Source organism: Cryptomeria japonica, chromosome 8, assembly GCF_030272615.1.
Source record: "Cryptomeria japonica chromosome 8, Sugi_1.0, whole genome shotgun sequence".
Taxonomy (NCBI): Eukaryota; Viridiplantae; Streptophyta; class Pinopsida; order Cupressales; family Cupressaceae; genus Cryptomeria; species Cryptomeria japonica.
Genome location: NC_081412.1, coordinates 738,527,068 through 738,552,347, shown reverse-complemented (window position 1 = coordinate 738,552,347; position 25,280 = coordinate 738,527,068). Strand labels below are relative to the sequence as shown.

Below are 25,280 nucleotides of genomic sequence, written 5' to 3'. Positions count from 1 at the left end.
TTGTTGATTTCTGCTCTAATGTAGTGTACTTTATAAAGGCTTTCTAATTCACTGACTCTTTTGAATTACTATACATGATTGCTCACTGTTAGCTTTTGGACAGTCTTAGAGGCATTCTAATGATATGAAGGCCGTTTAAGATGTAAACTTAAAAGTTAAAAGTGATACTTTAAAGTAGAAAAGTTTTGGACTCTGCTTTTTGTTATTTATAGGAAAACTACTTGCCATAATGAACCAAGTTAGAATGTATTGCTATAGAGGTCACAGCTGGTCTGTTAGAATTTTTTTTTCTTAAATCAAATGTTGAAAATTGAAATGCCAACTTGATTGTTTGATTGTTGATTGATGTTGTTTTTCCTATGACCTTAAGCCACTTATTTTTCCAACCATCCTGTTTTTGCATCTTGAAAGAACTATATATTGGCATATTCAAGTTTCTTTAGATCCATGTAGTCTATCTTACTAATGTTCCTGAGTACTGGTCTTCCTCTTATCGGAGTAGGTATTGAGAAATAATGCTGATGGCTCAGAAAATGGATCACTGCTGTCGCTGGTGAACCATACACACACTGCCTTTGGTTTGAGATTACTTAAACACTGGGTATGCTTTGACTGTTTCTGATCTTCATTTCAAGTATTTTGATTCTATTTACTACTATAAACTTTTTACTCGAGCATAATTTTTAAAACCAACATTTGTAAATTGCCTATTTCCATCCTTACCTTGACTTAATTTAGCTCCTGTAACAAATTCTGTTTGTTGCAGGTAACTCATCCTCTATGTGACCGAAACACGATTGAAGCTCGTCTTGATGCAGTTTCTGAAATTGCAGAATCAATGGGTAGTTCTGGAGGGCTGCAACTTGAAGGTACAATTTTAGGTGGTGGTAAAGGAGGTGGATCCCAGGGTTTACTAGCTTCTGTTTTAACCTCCTTAGGGAAGATGCCTGATGTTGAGCGTGGAATAACTAGAATTTTTCACCGATCAGCCACTGCAGCTGAGGTATAGTGTCAAGGATCTTTCTGTTTTACATGGACACGTTGAATTTTCTGCTTTTATTTACTTTGGACATTTAAGAACTGTTGCAAGTTTGTAATATTTGAAAGATTGGGAATGAATGTTTCTAATTTTTGTAGTTTTGGAAATAAGTAAAGAGGAAAAGATACTTTTTTTGAAGTTAAAAAAATTGGTTTGTTGTTTCAGTTCATTACTGTCATTAATTCACTCCTCACTGCCGCCAAACAACTTCAGCAGTTGGTTTGTGTTGATGAGGATGAAGTAATAGCAGAGGATCCTTCCCAACGGCATCATAAACATATAGGATCACAGTTATTGAGGCGATTAATTTCAGCAGCATCGTGCTCTGTTGTTATTGAAAATTCTACAAGATTTTTATCTTCCCTAAACAAATGTGCTGCAATGCAAGGGGATAAGCACAATCTCTTCATCTGTGCAGGCAACAAATTTCCTGAGGTATAAATTTATTATCTAATAATCACATCATTGGTCTTTTCTGTTGATGTGATTTTCAAGTCGACTTTGGAATTGGTGCTTTTGGATAGGTTGCAAAGTGTCGTGCAGCAGTTCGGGCAGCTGAGAAGCTATTAGATTCGTTTCTTCCTGCCTTTCAGAAGCAGCTAAAACTTCCAAACTTAGAGTATTTGAGCGTGTCTGGAATTACACACTTGATAGAGGTAATAATGAATCGGTGTATCAAGCCTAATTGTTTTGTTCTTTTAGCTTTAACATTTGTTCTGATCACATGGAAACTAGATAAACAATGAACATATAATGTCAATAATGTTTTAATATTTTAGTTGTTTTTGCTTGCAAATTTATTATTAAAATATATGATGTTTCTTCAACTGATACAGTGTGGTGTGATGCATTTCTAAAGAAAAAAAGATGGGTTGGGAAAATCATGCCCCAAAAATAGAGGTACGATTAGGCATGTGGCTTTCTTTGAGACTACCAAAACAAGTGATATGAGAGACTTATGATGGGCAGACATTTCCAAAATGCCACGCCCCAAAAACTGTATTCACCCCCTTGCATGGATTCTAGAGAAACAATGTGGCAGCTAACTTCATTTGCACATGGGTACAGTATTGGGATGTTTATCTTAACAATCAAGGTGATCAAGCTAATTAATCCAGGCCAAGGAATGTTCATCATGCTTTGTATAATGAATATGACCGAGCCTGAGGTGTGTCTTCTAGTGAGCTGTCGACTTTCCATTCATTTATTATGTCCTGATATTAGCATTCCACAGCAGTAGTAAGATTCTGCTGTGGGAAACTGACACCTTTTTGATTTATGTGGCTAGCAGAACAGTGCTCATGTGTATTGGAATGGTTCTCCTGGGACCTTGTGCTGCTCCAGTTGACAATAAACTCTAATGTGGTCAAGCTCCATGGTTGCTTTCGCTCCTTGGCAAAGCTTCTGCATGTGCCAGCCAGCAAGGACCAATATCTATATAATAAATGAAGTCTGATCTAGTCAACCATTCACTGCTTAAACTTACACTACAAGATAGTTGAACATGATATATAGTCTCAATTGTAATGAGCAGTTGAGCTTATCAAAATTTCTTGACCAACAATGGCTGTTTTCCAATATAGATACTTTCCAAAACACTTAGGCATTTGAAACATGCTCAAACTGATCCAAGCACAAGCACCCTTGGGTTGGGTTTGAACTTTGAACCTCACATAGGCTGATTTGTACCTTTCGCAGCTTACTCTGCAGTATATGTAGCTTCCATTACAAATTAAGCAAGAGAATACTCTTCTGACTTGGTAGCCTGTAAATTTTGCACATCATATGAATAAAACTGCATCTCATGCCAACAGCAGGTTGGGCCTTACAAGCACTTCACTTTCTCAGTTCGGTAATGGCTAAGGAAGTTGAACTGGTTAGAATATGAATAGTCTCTGTAAATTTATGTTCCTTTAAATTATTTATTGCATTATTTTTCCATGATGTGAGTTCAAAGACAGTCAGATGCAAAGACACACACACATGCATACCATTTTCTATAACAAATTCTTAATGCTAAATAATCATTTGCAAGATTCATCCCATGAGTTACAATTTTTAGTTTTCTTGTGTCTTGTCTATTATGAAGTTTGTGGGAGATTCCATTATTTATACAAAGATTCTGGTGTGTCTCTATGCACTTTCTCCAGTTACCTTAATCAGAGATGCTTGGCCCCTTTTCTTCACAAGGTCACCATTTTTAGGTATAGATCTCTTTTTTGAGGTCCAAGAACCATATTGATCACTTCTTATAATCCATCACAGATGTTAGAGTCATTAAATGCCCTCTGGATACTATTGATTCACATACAAATCTAGACATGTTGGTGAGGCATTATGTGTTCTTGTGGTCTCTGACAACTTAGATTTGTTGGCACTCCAGCTCTCATTCTAATGGTTGTAACACTATCTCTTCTTGACACTAGGGACTTGAGATTTGTTGCCACTTCAGCTCTCATTTTAATGGTTGTGACACTATCTCTTCTTGACACTAGGGACCTGTTGTTTTATGACCTAAGGACCCATTGATGATATCCGATACAAGAAGCCTAGTAGTGGCTTTTCCTTAGGGCTAAACCTTGCTCATTCCTTAAACCCTAAACCCTTGCATCCTTAGCAAAAACCCTGCCCGTTATTTTTTAACGTGGACTTGGTAGTTCCGGTTGCTGATCACCCAAGTCATGACCTGAAGGGGTTGAAGTCGTGTTTTACAGGTCCGTCCTTCCTAGCAACCAGCCGCCTTAGTCAATCTTTATTTCCCTAAGTCTAGTGGCAAAATATTTCCCTGCCTTGCCTTTGTCTTTTCTCTACTAGATCGATGGTCATTGCAGGCTTGCGGTCTTCTGTCATGTCAAAGTTGTCACTCCAGCGGAGCTGCATGATCTGTCTGATTAAGTTTGGGACCCTCTCACTCTACAACTTGTTGAGGCACTGTTGACGTGTATTTTGTACACAATCATACACAGAATAAAATACCGACAGGCATCTTATCCTCTCTTGAGAAAATAGTCTCTAACTGCTGAAGATCTGCAAAAAGGATCAGTTAGATGGACTCCAAGGTTCTTTTAGTGGGGTCTCCACGTGTGGACAAGCTTTTTAGTGGTATGATGTGATTTGCTGTTTCCTTCAAGGCGTCTTACGGATTCAAAAGCTCGAAGATTTTACTAATCCAAAGGAACTTTCAAAAAAATGGAAAAAGGACAGGGTTTAAGGAAGTCTAGTCTAACCCTATGAACGACTTAGCATGAATGAGATTTGGCAAGACTCAACTAACTTCAATTTTGCCATAAGGTAACAACTCAATTGAAATTAGTGCGATCTTCTAAGGTAATATAATGGTATTCAATGCATCAAAGACCAAGGACACTACTACGAAGGTACATATCCCGGATGCGAAAAATGCTTGAAGGTTAAGGACTCAAAATGTTTTCCAGTCGACCACGCAAGGCGTTCCTACAATCAGCAAGAAGCTAGTGGTTTGGATTGCGAATCCTACCAAATATCAAATCTCACACTTAGCCTTTCAAATTAACAAACTACTTCGATTGAGCGTGATTCAAGTACATCCAACAACCATGAAGATAACTTATGAAATTTGCAACAAAACACCATAACTTCAATATTTTATTGATTTCCAAGTCATCATATACAACAATTGCTTGAATTTCTCTCTTCAAGACTCAATCTTGCTACAAAATAAAAATTGCTTACAACTCTAATCTTTCTATTTCACTCTTAACTCTATTACTAATGAAATGAAAAATGGGAGTATAAATAGCATCCCCTGTTACAATGAAAGGTCCAAATTGAAAGTAAATCAATGGACAAGATCATGACACCTAAACCCTAATTAGGGTTTGTTACAAATGACCTCCTTTTTACTGAACAACATTAAATACATAGCCAAATATTAAATTTGGCACAAAAATCTAGGAGGTATCAGCCAATGAGAAATAAGATGTCATGTCATCTGTAACAACCTTTCATCTAGAATCTTATTCCCTTTCCAATTCTCTTTCTTAGCATATGCAATGAATTTTGTCACGATTCCTTCGATTTCTGTGCTTGGAATCTCGGGAAGATTCTTGATACTCTCTTCTAAGTGGATAACCTGATCAAATGCATCTAGAAGAGCTGTGTCCCAAGTAGGTTCAAGTTCCTTTGTTCTATCAATCAGGAGCATGGTGGCATACATCTGATCATACTGCTCATCTGTAACATCTGCGTCCTTGCGAAAGATGATCTTGATTCTATCCTCAAATTCTTGTAAATCCACATCTGTCTCGACCTCGATCCTTCTGCCAAGAATGGTACGAAGTACCTCAAATACTCTGTCCTGGATCGGATTGATCACCTCCTCAACTTGACCACATCTAACACTGATGTCCTCGAAGAGAACACTCTTTATATGGAGTAAGGTTGACCACTGAAACAAACTGTGAGAATCACCTTCTAAGATCCTCTCTTGTGCTAAAATTCTTCTGGATGTGTGTCTTATAACTTTCAAGACAGGGATGACAACGTCCTTGGTATGGGCAAATGCAGCTACTGTTGCCATCAATCTGTGAATAATCTCAAGAACTTGGATAGCCTGATGGGTGATCTTCGACATCCTTGTAACAAACTCAATGGCCATCGTGTGAGATCTATCCATCCAACCACATGTACGCTGGACCAGGTTCCTGAATCTTTCTGCTTCATTGATTGATTGAAGGGGCAATGCCTGCAATGGTGATCTAACTGGATCCTGACGTCCCAAAGGTTCATTGATGTGACTGAAATATGTCCTCCATGCACCGACCTCTCTCTCAAGCTTTCTATTCTTTTCCACTTCTTCTCTAAGCTTGTCTTTCAATGCCTCAAATGTGTCGGTGGCATCATCTAAAGTCTGCTCTGCTGTGGAAGGTCCTAACTCAATAGTCTGTATATGATAGTCCTCTGCTAGGATCTCACCCTCATATTTGTCTGTTGCCGGTGTAGCTATCTGCAGTTTTCTAGATCCAGTCTCATCTCGAATCATCTTGGACATCTTTGTAGCCTTCTTCTTCTCTGTTGTCATATGTGAACGTCCCACGAGGCTCTCTAAATCAATTGCACTGTCCTCGTCCTCAATTACGATCACCTTAGTCAATCTTTCCTTCAACCAATCTGGGATATTTGATCTTGTCTCTTGAACTTGAATCTCTTTATGTACTATTTCTTCTTGTCTGGGAGGAGATGTTACTTCATTATCATTATCTAAATCATAGTCTTGGAGAGATCCATCGGATGAAGCATGCTGTGCCTGTTCTTCCTCCTGTCTGTCATTCTGTACCATCGATTCCATGGACTCTTCTACTCGAACTGTTCTATCCTCTGGCCTGGAAGAAGTACCTGGTGTTTGATCTTTGTTGGCACCTTGCTTTTTCTTGGAAGGCTCTTTCTTTTCTGATCTTTCCTTTCTCTTTGAACCTCTCGAATGGAGATTGCCCTTACTGGCACATCGAAGGTTACCTTCACCTGAATTCCTAGGATTAGGATTGCCTTCACTAACACTGGCTCCACCTTCGGCTGGCTTTTCTTCCAAAGTAAAAGACATGGCTATGCCTTGTTCTCTCAACTTCTGATGCTGAACGTCTACCCATCTGCGAGTACAAGACAAGACTGGTGCCATCAATTCATCTAAATCCACGGCCTCGGGCTCATTCCAATTCAAACTTATTGTTTTGCTTTCTCTATCATATGAAGATTGGATGTGCCTGCCGTTGTCCTGAGCTTGGTCGGCTACTCTGTAAATCTTACATTTCCTGATGAAATCCAAAGGCAATCTAGAATGTATCTTTTGTTTCACTTCGAGATCATCTAGGAGATTCATCATAAAATCTTCAATCTGGTACTCATGTCTAAATCTTCTACCGACCGTCTCCTCTAAATGTCCATGTGGATCAAAACTATTCCTCCAAGCAAAAGATGAAAAAGGATACAAGGCTAACTCCTTCTCTGCGTCATCCATGGCTAAGACATTAGGACATACCTCAACTGAATTACCCAAAATAATAGGTACCTGAACTCCATTCTGATGTCTGTGTCTGAATGCCTTCACATATGCTGCCAACTGCCTTGTTACTTCAAGTAACACAATTCTATCTGTCGGGTACCTCGGCAACATGTATGGAGGTAAAGGACATCCATACACTCTAATGTAAGTGAACTTGGGAAACTGAATGAACCAAGCACCGTACCTCTTGATGAATTCCTGGGCATCCTGAGATAATCTGTTGTGAATCCCTCCTTGCAACGTCTTTGTGATGTTCATCGTGAAAGTATCATTGATTAACTTGTAGTTCTTCCTTGGTGGATGATGCAAGTAGGTATAGGATTCACAAACTCTGACCTCACCGGGTCCTCTTCCAATCACTCCTCTGTGAGGTAGTCCTGCGTACTCAACGCTCCTGATTAAGGCATAGATGACGTATGAACTCATGTGGAAGGACTTAGTAGCCCTGAGTCTTCTCAACTGTACGTCTAAGCAATGGCTAATCATCCTAGCCCAATGTATTGTACCCTTTCCTTGAACAATCACCTGGATGAAGTAAAACATCCATTTCTCAAAATAGAAGGCATGAGGTGCTCCTGTGACTCTGTTGAGCATGGTAATCAAATCTCTGTACTCCTCTTGGAAATCGATCCTGTGTGGTGTGTTCGGTACTTTGCTCAGACGGGGACGACTCTTAAGTAGCCAGTTCTTGTTGATTATGCTTAGGCAAGCATTTGGATCATCATCGTACACTGATCTGGCTCCTTCAATGCTCTTGTATATCATGTCCCTGTGCTCTGGAAGATGGAAGGTTTCACTTATGGCTTCCTCTGAAAGGTACGCCAAAATGTTTCCCTCATTGGACACAATTGTCCTGGACTGTGGATTGTAATGACGGGCACACTCGATCATCAATTCGTGGCACTGAATGGCTGGAGGAAAACCGGCCGCCTTAATGATGCCACTCTCTATTATTCTCCGGGCGACAGGTGATGGCTTGCCGATGTAAGGGACCTCTCGGAACTTCTTTGTGCTAAAGTTCCCCAAGTTGGTATCTCCAATGTTGCTCCACTTGGACACGATCTTGGTCTCCATTTCTTCGGTCTTCTGATCTTCTTTCATGAGAGCCGAGCGACTGGTGGATGCTCCCGCCTTTGGGGTCGCCATACCTACACAACATTTCATTATAAGAAATAGATTTTTGCAATAAATAACGCAAATAAGAGAGATAAATTTTAGGAAATCTCATGATAAGTCTCTAGAGTTATCATTTCCTAAAATACAACGATTGAGCCAAGAGAAATTCAAGATTCAAAATTTCAAAAATTGAAATATGACGATAAATGAATAAAGCAATAACAATTAAATCGCCATACCTCGATAGAGAGCTAACTCTAGAATGCAAAAACAAAATTTGCCTAGGCAAAATTGAGGTATAAAGATAATCTTCAATATGATCCCCTCAAAATTGACTTCGCCACCTCTGGATAGAATGTGATCTTCACTTATCGCCTTGGACGTGGTCTCAAATGGATCTTCAAATTCGCACTAACAAATCTCCAAGTCCTTAGCAAATTTGCCTTAGTGTATCCTCAAGCTCGCACTTGGTGTGGTCTTCAAATTCGCACCACCCTTTAATTGCTTACGCCACCTTGGATGGAATTCACACCTCTTCAAACACACTTCGCACGCCTCGCACCACCTTGGGAATGTCTACGCCACCTTTGGTTTGAAATCGCACCACCTTTGGATGAATGAAACTCGCACTACATTCGCCTCTTCTCAATTCGCATAAAGGAAGGTAAAATAATGATGTAGAAAATGATAATTCTACCCCCCTTATATAGCGCATTCATCCTTCATTTACTAAGGCCGACTTAATAAAAATAAAACCATTTCAAACGATTTTTAAATGATTTGCAATAACATGACAAGGCCGACCCCCTTAAATGAGCGCTTAAATCGATTTTTTATTAATTAAATAATTATTTGATGCCTTGCGTTTTTTATTGCAAATTTCGATTTTTAAATAAGGCAAAAATAATTAATAAATGTTAACGCCATATTAAATGCCAATAAAAAATGGATTTTCGATTTTTTTAAATTGATTTAGCATTTAAAGAAATTCAAATTGTTTAATTTGGCGCCAAAATATGAAAATAAAAGGACGTACCTCATCGCTCTGGTCCCTTGGAGAGGGACAGGAGCGATCCATGATTTTGGTCTAGATTCTTGCGTTTTCCACGTTCAACTCCTTTACTTCCACGTCCCAAATCGATCATCTGGTGGTCCTTCGAATTTGAATGCCTCTCTTGTGCGAGCAAATGCATCTCATGATCATTATCGCCTTGGTCCCTTGGAGAGGGACAGGAGCGATCCTAAGTTTTTTGCTTGAAATTTTCCATTTTGGTACGATCCTTTCCTTGTATCATCTTCCAAACGTTATTTAGAACCATGTGCGTCCTTGTCTTAACGTGACTTTCAAAGAATGTCATGTGTTTTATCTAACATCGCCCTTGTCCCTTGAAGAGGGACAGGAGCGATCTCCATGTCTTCATGTTCATCTTGTATCTTTGATCTTCGAAATATCAATGCTTGTGTCCTTTGCGCACGTCCCACTCGCTTTTGCAAGGTACCTTCGATGTTATAAGGATCATCGCCCTTGTCCCTTGGAGAGGGACAGGAGCGATCCACATTTCTCTTTGATCTTGGCGATTTTTAAACTTCGATCTCCTTTGCAACGTCTTCCCGACGATGTCCTTCGCATTTCCTATCCTCATTTCGCCTTGATCTTTGAAGGAACGTGAGTGTTTTGATAGGATCGCCTTGGTCCTTGTCCAAAGGACAGGAGCGATGTGGGGCCTTTACACCATTTGGCGATGTTTGGACGTTCAAAACTCTTGTTTATCACCTTGTTGTCATACCATGGACCCTCCAGAACATTGCAATATATTGTCCTTACGTAAATTTTGCATGAATTGATCAATACATCTAATATCGCTCTGGTCCCTTCCTGAGGGACAGGAGCGAAGTTCATCATTATGTGCTTGTTCTTGTTTGTACCAACTTGCAATCAACTTCATTGCGTGGAATGACGTCCTTTCGACCTTCTTGGTTGCTCGAAACTTGTTTGCCTTTTGAAATCTACGCCATTATGTAGATATCGCTCTGGTCCCTTCCCAAGGGACAGGAGCGATCTGGGTCTTTAGAGCGCAAATCCTTCCATGTGATGACCTTTACAACCTTGCGCTTGATGGAAATGCCTTGAAATGTCTTCGCCACCCTTCGTCTTGACTTGGATCGGCCTTGAACCTTAGAGGAACGACCTTGAACTTTGGAGGGACGTATCATCACCATTGTATCGCCCTGGTCCCTTGGAGAGGGACAGGAGCGATCCTTCCCTTGTGGCCACTATCTTACTTTGCCTGGTTCCAAGTTTATATTCAACGGACTCGTCCTTCTTCACTCTATCCGCCCATGCCTTGACATCATTTGTAACTTTGCAAGAAAAGCAATTATATCAAAAATCGCTCTGGTCCCTTCCTGAGGGACAGGAGCGAACTAGGCATTTAGCACTGGTATGGACGTCCCAAAAATCTTCAATTTATATTCAATGCGTTCATCTCATGTTTTCCCTTGTTTTTGAACGTAAACTTGCCTTGACCCTTGTCTGGATCTTGCAAAATGAAGGAAATTGCTCTGGTCCCTGGGAGAGGGACGAGAGCTATAAGGTACCTCGCCCTGGTCCCTTGGAGAGGGACAGGAGTGATTTAGTCAATATAGGTCATTTTCCTTCGTTTCTGCATCTCAAATTATATTCATTTGGCAAAGCGTCTTCCTTTGGACGTCCTCAAATTGCTAAGTCATTAAAATCTTGCAAGGACAAAACGAAATTTGAATCGTAGCTCCGGTCCTTCACTGAGGGACAGGAGCGATTTTCTTCCTGGAGGCCTTTCTGTGCTCATGAAAATCTTCGATTTATATTCAATGGAAAGATCTTGTCGTTCTCCATTACTTCAAACGTAAAATTTGTCTGGACTCTGCAAGAATGATGAGATATTTGAAATTGAGCTCCCGTCCTTCACTGAGGGACAGGAGCGATTTTGCTCCTACAGGCCAAAATAACAAGATTTTTCACATTTTAACACTTCACGAGGTGAAAACAAATCAATTCTAATGCCCAGGATCAAACTTCAAAAAAGTCAAAATTTGGTCAAAATATTCAATCAAACAAAAATTCATATTGACGGTCAACACTTAGACAAGTTTAAGCTCTACATGAACATTCCAATTGAAAATTAGACCAATTTGGCGAATTCATTGTATTCAAAATTTGCATTCTAGAAAAGAAGCTCAAAAGCTCTCAAAAATGACTGGATTTTGGCTTGAAAAGGCAAAATTTAAAACCCAAAGGCTTGGCCCTAAATCCAGACGACCAACTAACTAACAAAACCCTAAAAACGAAAGCGAAAACGAGCGAAAAACAAGCAAAGAGAGGGGGTCCCCATTTGGGATGGGGCGATGTGTGAAATGGTCACAACAGGCACCAAGCTCACTTTTGATTGGATCACGCCTGCATGGTGCCATGACTGTCAGAGCCTTGTCAGCCTTGCACCGTTGCTCAAAGATGACACATAGCTGGATCCACTAGCCACTAACATGAAGAAAAGCTTATCATGTGCCCCCGTGGTGTCAGAGTTGTTAGAGCCACCTAGATTGTGCTGCCATCCCTTCTCAACCACAATTGCATTCGTTCAGTCTAATCATTCCCTTCAGGGGGATGAAATTCACACACCAACATCAGATCTTTGATCTGATTTGCATTCAAATCGTCCTAGTGGTAGGGTTCAAACTTAGAATGCTCATCTCCTTTATGCCTGACCTATAAAGGCAAATTTGTAACATAACCTAAGGGTTGTCCCCTCATTTCTCTTATAGACACTCGTGTTCTGCAACTATAAAATTAGCCTCACCTCTATATTAATAAATATATCCATTTTTACCTCTTCTTTGTCTTGGATATGTTGTGTAAATGCTTCTTACTTTCATGTTTGAATGCACTTTCTGTTTTCCATGTTTGTATGTTGTGTTAATTATATTGTGGGTGCTGGCTGTGAATTTTCCCTTTCCTTTGAGTATCCTATCAAATCCTAACCCCCATACTTGCCTCTACAGATCAGCAAGATAAAGAACTGTGTAAGTTTCCTGGTTATTTTCATTACTGTTTTATGCTATCATAGGCAGGGAGAAATGGCTCTTAATCTAGGTGCATCACCTCCCCTTGTTTACTCCTGAAAGGAACTTACTTGATTACGTAGAGTAAACAAGATACAGAAACATACCATACATATTACATGGTAATACCGGAGATATGTTCTTTTATTACCAAGTGTAATGTGTAGACAATCATGAATGTTTCTTGATACAACAATCAAAGTATATATTGTGCTTGACGGTTGGTTAGGACTGCCAATCATCAGCAACTACTAGCAACCTCTCGGGAACAAAAGTAATTACATTGCCAATTATAATTACTAACAAAACATTATTTATTATTTACGGTAGTTTTGCCGGCTACACTTGTTTTCTTGCATTTCCTTCTGTCCTTTTCCTCTTCAAGTTAGTAGATTGGATCAAGGTAGGATTTCTAAGTGTTGGGTTGGTTCAACACTTTGCACTTGGATCAAAAAGGAAGCTGGCCTTCTCCGGAGATTCAACCCCATTGCGCAAGGTCCCACACTTTGGGGTTGTTTCCATGTTTCACGGAGTTTTTGAGTTGATAGCTCAACAAGGGTGCAAACTTTTGTGACAACAGGACCCTCAAAGACCCCTACCTCATTACGTTGCTCTTGTGAAGAAACTTACATTATCAGTTTCTTTTCTACCACTTTGGCTTTTAATGTTAGAAGAGGTTCTATGTAGAATTATTTGCCTCCTAGGATTGGCCAACATGACCCCCTTTAACCTTGGACTTTCCACAATGAGCATCTTGGGATCTACATTGGTACTCCTACTTGACTGATTATAATATTGTTTGCTCCTCCAACACATCTCAAAATATTGACATATGTGGATTTTGGTTCCTTGCATGGGTGGTTGTCATTTGATTCCACTACTTTGGAAGGTCTTTCCCTTCCACATCTATGACACTTGTACGAGTTTGGCTGTTATCCTTTTTAAAGCTTAACCCTTGTGTGTCTATTTCTTTGTTTTGCTACTTTTCTTGTTTTATTTTATGTGCTTTGAGTCTAGGGCACCTTTTGCCCCAGTTCTTTGATCTATTCTTGGTCATCGTGGACATTAATATTATTTCTTCTTTCTTTCTAACTCCAGCATTATATTCACATGTATCATAGAATCATATCCCATTCAAGACAAATAGGAGAGCTTCACTTTTTAATGTTTTCATCTGTCATGTCTATTGAATTTGTAATGGTGCTTCCACATTTTGTTTATTCATTCTCATTGCATGTTCAACACAATTGGTTTAATAGATCCATCTCTAGTTTATAGATTGTCCTCTACATAAATACAAGGTTCAGCATGGATCCCAAATGGTCCTTTTGCCCATAGCCAAACTGCCTGAGCTTTGGGAAAGTATCAAAAGGCTGTGTTTAGTAGGCTTAGATCTGCTGCAATAGCATCAAGAGGCCTAGAAACCTAAGGTGGATCAGTTTTTCAAGGCTAAGCCATTGTGATTTAAATACCATTCACAATATTATGTTGAATAAAATTCTAGAAATGTATAAGCAAACACAAGGAAGACAATGAAGCTTAGATAATTTCTATTGATTTTTTTCAGCTGGGACAAGGAGTGGTTTTCCCAGACCCAAGTGTCCTAAAAAATGAACTCTAATTTTTGTAATAGTTGAAACTTGCCAGCCATGGATGTCTCAATTGCCCTCAACCAATCTCCTATGACAACCTTTAGAGGGGCTTGACAAACAAATTAGTCAACTTGCAGTGGGTTTTTGATGGCCTGGGCCATATGTATGATGCAACTAGGTTGCAAGGAACCCCAAAATTCGCAAGATGTTTGGACAAAGATGTTGTGATAACAATCTGATACAAGCGAAGGATAGGCTACAAAACCCCAGAGCACTCTGAGCTTGCTCCTATTCCTTATTTAAAATATTTTAAAAGACACAACCTCAATGCAAAGTACAACTCCTAAGAATATTTAAAGAGTGACCCGTGTACTGAAGAATAATGCATATTGTGATTTCTACATGGGACTGCACTCACAGCATCCTTAAGTGGGATATGACCCTTGCCAAGATGATGCTCAGATCCTCTTACATTGAGTGACCCTGCTTTGGTTCTTCAAAAAAGTGTTGATCTTTAGAATTTGATCTCTTTATTCCCCAATAATTTATTTCTACTAACAGTTGTATTTTGCAGCTTCCATCTGCTACAAGAGTGCCTTCCAATTGGATCAAAGTTAGCAGCACTAAAAAATCAAATCGATATCATCCTCCTGAAGTTCTGGAAGCTCTAGACAAGCTGGCTGTTGCTAAAGAGGAATTGACTGTAGCATGTTCAAAGGCCTGGGATGATTTTCTTGCAGAATTTGCTGTCCAGTTCATGAATTTTCGTGCTGCTGTGCAAGCTCTGGCTGCTTTAGACTGTCTTCATTCTCTTGCTATTGTATCACGGAATGAGGTACCTGCTGGGACAGTTGAAGTCACCAACCTGCAATGTTATTCATTGACTAGAGAAGCTTTGGTTGATATTCTTGAACTTTCAATCCATTTCAGACTGCATTTGTGTTTACTGTTTAGTGCTGACCATTTTTCTCTGCATGTTCCATGTAGGGGTATGTTCGACCAGTCTTTGTTGAAGATAGTGAAGTACCTCAATTATCTATTCATGCTGGTCGGCATCCTGTATGTTCTTTGTTATAATTGATTAAATAAGAACATGGAAAAAACTGCATCTGAATTATTTGAAGTTAAAGAGAAATAGACAATTGTAGTTGGTTCTGATAAGAGGCTCAACTCATTACAGGTATTAGAGTCAACTCTGCAGGAGAGTTTTGTACCAAATGATACCTTTTTACATGGCAGCAGCGAGCGTTGCCAAATCATAACTGGACCAAACATGGGTGGAAAAAGTTGCTATATACGTCAAGTGGCTTTGATTGTTATCATGGCTCAGGTATAATGATTTAAACTTTAGAGTCTTAGACACCTTTAAAGATATATATCTTCATTGCTATTTTGGTCAGGGCATAGATATGATTTGCCATGATATAGTAAACAATATGATGAGCTTCTGATCAATGTGCAACAGTCCCATACATGGAAAAGAAATTGAATTTCGATTCGGTTATAGCAGTCAAGCTCTATTTATATCTAGTTTTATTAACATAATTGTATTTTTAGATTGGACCAGAGTTTTGACTGCAGCTTGAACAGTAATGATGCTGTCTAGCAATTTTCTTCCTTTCTAAAAGGTCATTTATTTTCACCTATGAATTGTTATATGTGGGAGGAGAGTCTGAATTTAGTAGGTAGTGTTGCATTGTGAAATTGAAGGAAAGTGTTTTGGATTTTGAGAGTGTCTTTTAGAGGAACAAGGACAATAGTTGTGAAATAAAGTTCTGGCAATATCTTTTGGGTATGCCTAGATTCATCCCACCATTTTCAGGTTTTTTTTGATAATTGACCAAGGCAGTTGGTAGATTTGAGTAGACAACCCTGAAGCTTTTTTAGTTTTCTGCATTTTTGGAATTAACTACCATTGCTTTGGTTGCAGGCTCTAATGAGCATACATCTTGTAGTTCACTCTCCACAATTTTCTTCATTGTTCTGGTTGTCTATTATAGTCTTTGAGATGTATGTTAGAATGTTTTATTGAATTATTTGTTTGATTATTTGTAATGCCCCCTTTTCCGGTCACTTCAACATTATAGATGCTTCAGGTTTCTGGGTGAGCACCAGCCTTGTTAGAAGAGATGTTTATTGTTGGCAGTGTGCCAGTTGGTTTTCAGGACTCTTATGGCTCTTTTCAAAGTAAATTTTGGCTTTTGGCGTGTTATACAAGATTCTTGGAGAGAGCTTCTATTCATAGAAAGTCACCCGATCAACCACAATTTTCATTGTTAATCATCGTTATCATTCCAATATAGCCAGATTTCAATTCCAATGTTTTTCGGTAGTTTCTGCAACTTGGGTGCATTATTGGCTTTAATTTAATTATTTTACTAAGTTTGATTACTTTATTAAAATAATTTAAATAGAACATTTGTGTAATAGCTCGTTAGAATGAGAATTTAAAGTTTAAACCATGGATGCATAAAAAGGGAACCTTGCTTGTAGAAGAAGAAGAAGAAGAAGAAGACAATTTTAACGTCCATGAGGCTAAGTATAGTCTATGGGACAGCCTGCCCAATCAAACCGACTTCTGCAAATCAATTCTTTTCCTATGTAAGTTGATGAGTACCCCAAACTTCTCAATATACTCCTCGCTAAATAAATTATACCACGAGCTAGTGGTTAAGATATTAGCAAACTTATTCCTGCTTTCCTTGGAGGCATCACACTCTAAAATAAAATGCTTTTCAGTTTCCATTTTCCTGGAGGTACAAAAGCTGCATACTCTTTCTTCCCAAGCCTCTTTTGGCCTTTTCCAACGCTTGGTCTCACAATGGAGTTGATGAGAGTTAGTTCTAAGCTGAGCAATAAGAATTTTAGCTCGCCACGAGATATTGGCCCCTATGTTAACTTTTTGAAGTTGATCACACATGGGATTGAACTCATTGATATAATATTTTTTCCTTCTTCCTAGCCCAATACCCCAAATTCTCTTGTATAACTTATCCATAACAAAAGCCTTTATCTCTTTGTTATTTGTGGGGCACATATTCAAATAAACGTTCCATTTACCCATCCATTTGATGTTTTGCTGCATCCAAGTCTTCTTCTTTTGCACAATATGTCATTGAAGACAACCTTAGGCCATCTATCTTCATACATTTGCTCGATTCTTTTTAGATAGCTTATGAGATGCACCATAGCAATTGCTTCAATATTGGCAGCTCTCGTTTCACTTAACATGATATCATATGGAACTGTACTTTTAATTTTGAACTTGCTTGTGATCAAACATTTTTGAATTCTCTCTATTTGCTTTCATTGTGAGACTGAGGTACTGCTGGCCCTTAATTCAGACCCATAGAGAACAACTGGCAGCACTAAAAGCCCAAAAAGAGTATGGATGGTTTTCCAATCCCATAGCTCTGCCTCTCTACATCAATTTTGAAGAGCATAAAATGCTTTCCAATCTCCTAAAGTTCTTTTCTTCCTGCAGCCTTCCCAACTTAGATTTTTGTTGAAGTCGATTCCGATATATTTGTAATCTATAACTTTTTCAGGAATACTCTCTTCAAAGTAAAATTTATGCTGATTTTGTTTTCTTCTATTAGAGAAAACCATGACTTTCGTCTTGCTGATATTAATTTGCATCCCTAGCATGTTGCAGAAACGCTCAAGGGCAAATAAATGTTCTTGCAAATCAAGGGCAGATTTAGCAATAAAGAAGAAGCCTTATCACAACTCTCCTATCTGAATACCCTCGCCATTTTGCATGTTTAACCACTCTTCAAGCTTGCCAATATATAAGCCAAACAAGGTAGGAGATAAAGGGCACCCTTGTTTGACCCCAATATCACTCCTAAAACTTTTTGAAATGCTAGCTGAAGTTCTGATTTTAACTTTAACCTCCTCATAAAGCCTATGGGCAGCTACTGGAAGCTGCTCTAAGATGTATAGGAATCCCAAGTTCTTCCATTCTGTGCCAAAGGTTAATCCTAGGGATTGTGTCAAAAGCCTTTTTGAAATCAACAAAGCAACAAAAGACTTATCCCTTTTTCTCCCAAACTTTTTGAATGATGTGTTTCAAAGTAATACCATGATCAACTATGGAATGCTTAGGTCGGAAACCAACTTGTCCTTCTGCACATCTATGTTTTTCTTCTACCCATTTGCTAATTCTATTTTCTATCATGCTGCCAAATAACTTTGCAAACAAAAGATAAATTATTATCGTCCTGTAATTGGAGGGGTTATTGACATCACCGCTCTTGAAAAGAGGTATGGCTAGACTAGTTGTCCAATCTTTAGGGAACCCTTGTTGGATGATGTTGTTGGAAGTTTTCATAATGTGTGGTGCGAGGGTTTTCATGCCCCACTTGATATACTCTGCTCGAAGCTCAACCAAGTCTTTTGCTTTGCCAACACCCAACTTCTTAATACCCATCTCGATCTCTTGCACAGTGAAAAGATTTGTAGTAATGTTGGCCAAGGGTGGGGGGTCCACCTCAAAATCTTGCTCATAAAGCTGCCTTGCATAATCAAACCATTGAGTAGCTGTGATATTATTTACAGTTTGTTTCTTTCTTGGCTGAAGCTCTTTCCAAAATAATTTGGGGTTATTTTTGCCAAGAAAGATTTTTCCTCTAATTTCAAAATTGTCAAATTGATAGTTGAAGACAAGGTCCAATCAAAGATAGAAATTATATGAAAAATGATAATCTCTCAAAGTTCAACAAACTTTTGAAAGAATAGCATCAACAAGGCACAAATTCAAACGCCCATTTTTCTTCTCCAAACTAAGCAAGATTCCTCTTCAAAATAGTCCTCACTTTGTCACAAATGCCAACATGTAACTCCTCATTAATGGGTTGTCATATAATCTGTTATGATGAACATGTCAAGTGTCTTGTGTGGTTACAACCATTTTTATAGAACCCACACCCCCCTATGCATGATATTGTTTCATTTATTGCTTCTATTTCCCTAAACCATGGGCCATTTACTAAAAATATTTTTATATACTTATTAGGGAAATAAGGATAGGGTCCATATGGATTAATTAATTAAAAAGGGCACATTACAAGTCTACCCTTCCTGAAATTGCTTGATCGCAAGCAATATAGAGTTGGGTGCTCAAGAATCTTTTGCCCTTATGTAGCATTTTTAGCAGGTAGGTTCCACCAATGCACCAAGTATTGTGTGATTGTTTTGTTCTTTAACTTCTTTACTTATGTATGAATGATAGCATATAGCACTGATATGAATTTTTATTCATCATCTAAGGGTGACAAGTCCACTATTTGTGTATTGTGTTGTCTAAGTGCCCTTTTGAGGCAATTAAGTATGGAAACCATTATGAATTTGATTGTTTGCTAGCAACTCTAGTTCATAAGCCACTTTACCAACTCTTCTCACAATTCTAAATGGTTCATAGCAATGGGGCTTGAGTTTTTCAACTCTACTCTGCTTAATGGATGTTTGTCTATAAGGTTGTAGGTGTAGAAAAATCATGTCACCCACCTCAAATGTCTTCTCAATATGATGTTGATGTGCATGATTTTTTTGTTGATTTAGAATATCTTGGCTATGTTTCACCAATTCACTAGTTGCTAGTACCCTATTATCGATAAAAACTAAGTTTGTAAAGTTATTGTATCACATTTCTATAAAGCCTTAAAGGTTGTCATACCAATGGACATGTGTTGGGTCGTGTTGTAGTAGTACTCTCCAAGTTACAACCACTTTATCCATGTTCCTTGTTGGTATTTGGCATAGTTCTTTAATAACCCTTCAACCCATTTTTTCATCTGTTTGCGGGAATGCAAAACTCGCAACTAACTCATTGAAATCGCGAGTACACATGGGTCGAATCTGCGGGCGAGTCACTTGCCAATATACTCGTGAACGAGTTTAGCAATGGCGCATGACAATTTTTTTTCCAAAAACTCGTGAAATTGTGCGAGTAAAACTCCAAAAAATCATGAAAGTTAAAACAAAAAGCTTTTTTGTTTAGGGTTTTTATTGTCTTGTTCATGACACGTTTGTGGACGGAGGAAAAATGCAACTAAACGGTCAGAATTGAGAAGGGCACAATTTGACGGGAAGGGCATGACACGATGAAGAACGGATTTGTCTGGCATAGTGGCTCAATTTGTCCATTTAAAAAAATAAATCTTGGCCTCAACTTTCAAACTTTTAGGGTTTCGATTTTATTGTAAAATTGTTTCAGCCTTTGTTGTCGGGTAATTACGTATGTGTTAATTTGTGTGTTTAAGGTCGGCGGTTAACTTGACGGTTGCCGGTAGTTGGCACCGGGTAACCGTGCCGACACCTATATAGTCATCCTTGTTTCCAGTTTGTGGGAAGGATAGTACAAGCTGATGTTATCTGATGTACTGGCACATGTTATCAATGAGAATGCATTATTGAGTCCATCTATTTGTCTGCATCTGTGTATATTGTCATATTCTGGTTATCTGCAATGCACTAAACACACACACACACCCGTAGGGAAAACAACCTTTAGGTCATCAAGGTCAATATATTTAAAGTTAACAATTTTCTTTTTGCTCGATAAAAGGCCGAGGCTGAAATATTTGAAGTTAACAATTTTAATATATTTAATGTTTTATAATTGTTAAAAAACATTTATAATTTTTTCAGGTTAACAATTTGCATATATTGTTTTAGGTTAACAATTTTAATATATTTAAAGTTTTTTATAATTGTTAACCACCAGCCGTTGATGTACTTAGTCAACAAGCCGATCATCCAAGGACGGATCAGCTGGTGGTTACTCCTGCAAGAGTTTACATTCAATATCATTGTTTGACCCGGGAAAAGCCATTTGATCATTGATCAATTGTCAAGGATCAGGTCTGGCGAGCCGGCCAAGGGAGTCAACGAAGGCTTTCCGGATGCTCATCTATTTCAAATTGCTGTCTTGCCTGCTTGGTACACTAGCGTGGGGGAGTACCTTTCAACGTCACAGTTTCCAAAGGAGATGCTCCCAAGTGAAAGAAGGAAACTGGTGCTCCGCAGCAAGACGTTTCAATTAATCAATGGCCTCTTGTATAAAATGGGACCCGACCAAGTCCTACGGCGTTGTGTTGTAGAAGAAGAGGTTCAAGGCGTCTTGAGGGAAGCACACGAAGGGCCGGTAGGTGGACATATGGGGCCCGATACAACTGTCAGGAAAGTGTTGTTGGCAGGACTTTGGTGGCCGACACTCTATAACGATACCCGGGAATGGGTGATTAGTTGTGATACGTGCCAACGGGCTGGAAGGCCACTTAAGAGGGATTTCATGCTGCTCAACCCATCGCATGCACATGAGCTATTCGAACGATGGGGGCTGGATTTCATCGGACCCTTGAAGCCAAGTAGAGTGCGCCGATGCAAGAACATCGTGGCGGCGACAGAGTTCTTAACAAAGTGGGTCGAGGCACAAGCTCTCCCAGACAACTCAACAATCAGCACAACAAAGTTTATCTATGAGCAGATCATCACCCGATATGGAATTCCTATCCAACTGACGAGCGATCGGGGGGGCCACTTCATAAACCACATCATTTGACTGCTAACCACAGAGTTAAAAATTTTCCACTCCTTGTCAAGCCCCTATTACCCTCGAGCGAATGGGCAAGCTGAGGCAACCAATAAAATAATAGTGTCTGTCATTTATAAGTCGTGTGGGGTCGAAAAAGATGATTGGGAGGAACGACTACCATCGGTACTCTGGGCCTACCGGACAACATATAAAGTGACCACCGACCAGACCCCTTTTCAGTTGATGTACGGACAAGAAGCTGTGGTGCCGGTGGAGTTCATGGTGTCGAGTCTTCGGATTGCCATCAAGAATTGACTGGGTGACATGGAAAGCCTAAGGGAGAGGTTGTACGCCTTGAACAAGTCGGACGAACGGCGAATGATGGCACAATGGGCCACAGAGGCGGTGTAGCAAAGACGGAAGGTTTGGCACGATAAGCATCTTAGGCGAATGAGATTTACTCTGGGGCAATTAGTGTTGAAATTCAATGGGTGGAACAAAATCAAACCTGGTAAATTTAAAGTACGATGGCTAGGTCCCTTCAAGGTGCGCGAGGTCAGTGCAAACGGAGCAATTAAATTGTGGATGCTCGATGGGAAGGAGGTGCCGGATGCCGTAAACGGGTCGAAACTAAAATTGTATCACGAGAGGCATTCGAAGGACCCCATCAGATGAGTAAGTTGCAAAGACGGAAGGTTTGGCACGACAAGCATCTTAGGTGAATGAGATTTACTCAGGGGCAATTAGTGTTGAAATTCAATGGGCGGAATGAAATCAAACCTGGTAAATTTAAAGTACAATGGCTAGGTCCCTTCAAGGTGCGCGAGGTCAGTGCAAACAAAGCAATTAAATTGTGGATGCTCGACGGGAAGGAGGTGTCGGATGTTGTAAACGGGTCGAAACTAAAATTGTATCATGAGAGGCATTCGAAGGACCCCATTGGATGTGTAAGTTAAAAAAAAAAAACTGTACGGAAAAGGCCGTACGGCTGAAAAAAAACAATAAAAACTCGTACGACCGTACAGAAAAGGCCGTAGAGCCGTACAGAAAAAGCTATGATATTGGAAAAAAAGGTTGTGCTCACAAGATAAGTCCGTACTATTAATCCGTATGGTATGTTGGGGGAAAATCCATACAAAATCAGTATGACACACATAGACAGGAGCATCCCGTACATACGATGGAGAAAAGAAATCTGCACATTATGGAATATGAATTCCGTACAGTATTAAATCAAATTCAGCACATCATGAAATGAAATCCGTACGTGCAGAAGGTGAAATCTGTACGGCCAAGGAAGGCATTGAGATTGGAGTGTGCCAAAGAAGTTGAGATAGGGTACGAATTTTGAAAAGGGTATAAGTGTGCAAGCAGGGTACAAATTCATCGATGGAGTTAGGAAGCAGGAAACTGAAGAAGTTAGATTGGAGGAAGCAGTTACAACAATCCGAGAACTCATTGGGACAACCGTTTGGAAGGAGCAAAATGGTGGATTCGAGCAATGCCGGCAAAGCAAAAAAGGTGGCGCAACTAGATGAAGGAAAGAAAGCAATGCCAACAAAAATTACAGCATAAACAGTTACATTCGAAGGTTTGAGCGGAAGTGTGTGTTGGACATGGTGGGTGGAAGCACAAACCCCAAATGACACTACACTGAAGACATCATTGTGTATGGCACGCGTGCATTGGGCTATACAGATGACTGTTTTCGCCATACGTGACTTTGAGCCATACCTCCGCATGTTAATTAAAACCTATAATGCAGAGTTGCGAGTATCGGCATTCAAATATCAAGACACAGATATTGTCGTTTCCTTCGCACTAGACGCTTTCGCTCAGGTGTTTGGTATTCCAGACGAGGGCAAGGAGGTGGATAGGAGTGCCACGAAAATGTCAGTCGAGAGGAAGATGCAACTCCTACAGCGGATATGCTGCAGTGATTTGTCGCCAGCCGAATGGGGGAGGATAACTGCACCGAAGGGTAGGGGTTTGAAGAAATCTTTCATCGTACCAGGAGGGTGGCAGTGTTTGCTCGATGTAATGAAGAGCCGCCTCACAGGAGCCAGTAGGGCATCTGACACGACAGTACCTATGATCGCCTTGATGGATGGATTGCGGAACGACACGGTGTTTAACTAGGCAACGGTGCTTTCAAATAGAATCAATGAATTTTTGACTTTGAAGCACAAGGCATTTTACATGCCCTTCCACGCCATCAGTCTCTTCTTAGATGCAGTACGCACACAGGTGGCTCCGGAATGGTGGGTATGGAAGCCGAGCAGTAGCATTGACCCCTTGCAACCCCCCATTTTTTATTGGACCTACCTCAACACCTCCACAGGTGGTGGAGATGCATAGTCTAGTAAGAAGCGAAGGAGACCAGTCCAGGTGACCGTTTCTGAGAGTGAGGTAGAGACCGCAGAAGAGGTTGATAGTAGCAGTGGGGAGTCCGATGATGGATCTCTTTATAAAGAACTCCAAGAAACATCTAGAACATTAGGTCGACTTTGTCGACTCAAATATTAATTATATTTTATAGAACTTTATTTAATAAAGTGACATATAATAATTTTTTATTAATTAATTAAATTAATTAATATTAAGTTATCATTTGAATATTTTTTTTGTTTTTTTTGACAACTTAAAAAAAATCAATATAATTAATTGTCACTTAAAGCATTGGGGACGTTACATCCCACAACATTAAAATCATCACATACTTTATAATCACCAGCTAATAATTGTTGGGATTATGATGAATTTCAATTATAACTATGATGGTTACTAGTTTGGTGGAAGAGTCATGGTAAGTTAATTTTTTGCAGCTGGTATTTATGGCAGAGTTCACTTTTGACAAGTGGTGTGAGGTAGGTGTTGCATATGGCAAGGTGACTGTTATGGGTGAGTCATGAGTTAGTGCTTTGGAAAGCTGTTATGTGCAATGTGTCATGGAAATGGCAACTTGTTGTTTTTGACACCACTTACCTTTTGAGCGTATGAGTTGGTTTTGGAAACCATGGGCACTTCCCACTTGTGTTGAGCTCTATAAATATGTGGCTTCTTAGTGTATTTTGTATGATAGTCTGGATATCTTCTAAGAAGCTATTGTGTTGGTATATTTTCACCAGAATTCTTCATTGTTGTAATTACTTGTGAAGAGCATTGGTTCTGTGCATTGTAATGTAACTATTGGTTGTTGCTCATAATACAATTGAGTTTGACTTTTGTAGTGTGGGTTTTTTCCCGAAAGGATTTTTCCACGTAAATATGGTTTTAAGTTTATTTGTTTAAATCTGATTTCAGCGTATGTTTATCTAATTTGTAACAGTTAAAAGGTTTGTAAGAAATTTTTGCATTCACTCTCCTATTAGATTTAGCATTTGGAAGTGTTATTCCACACTTGGCTTCCTTTCAATAATGAGTTGTTGGATTATTTTGGTGAATGGAATAGTGAGTTGGTTGGCAACAATGCCGGTGAAGTCTTAAACTTTCAATACTCTCTTAACTAGTAGGCTTTCGTCAATTACGTTGTGGGTAGCCTCGCTATCACTAAGCATTGCGAGTTGCTGTTGGGATAGCACTCTAAGAACCCTAAATGGATGATATTGAGGTCCTCTTGAAAGAGCTGAAAGTGTACTGTTGCTCGATTTTGTGCCAACATCCAACTTCTCTAGATCATGTTTGATGGATTGCCCATTTGTGACTTGTTGTAGGTTAGGGTCTTCATGTTCCGACTCATTGTCATATACCACCTCAATATGATGGACTTGGCCTTTGCCAAAGCATCGTTAGCCAAGTTCCCATGGCTCTTTGTTGGAGAAACATAACTTCTTTCTTTTGAGCTCATCTTTTTGTTGCAAA

At 39.4% G+C, this 25,280-nt stretch overlaps 1 protein-coding gene across 1 annotated transcript in view; it reads left to right on the top strand.

Moving 5' to 3' along the window:
- The window catches only part of LOC131061454 (DNA mismatch repair protein MSH3), a 103,490-nt gene that overhangs the window by 56,303 nt on the left and 21,907 nt on the right, over positions 1–25,280 (top strand). The window contains exons 4-10 of the mRNA XM_057995150.2: positions 503–601; positions 767–1,003; positions 1,205–1,474; positions 1,564–1,695; positions 14,457–14,717; positions 14,870–14,941; positions 15,063–15,212. Coding sequence (XP_057851133.2) covers positions 503–601; positions 767–1,003; positions 1,205–1,474; positions 1,564–1,695; positions 14,457–14,717; positions 14,870–14,941; positions 15,063–15,212 — 1,221 coding nt within the window. The remainder of the gene's footprint in view (positions 1–502; positions 602–766; positions 1,004–1,204; positions 1,475–1,563; positions 1,696–14,456; positions 14,718–14,869; positions 14,942–15,062; positions 15,213–25,280) is intronic.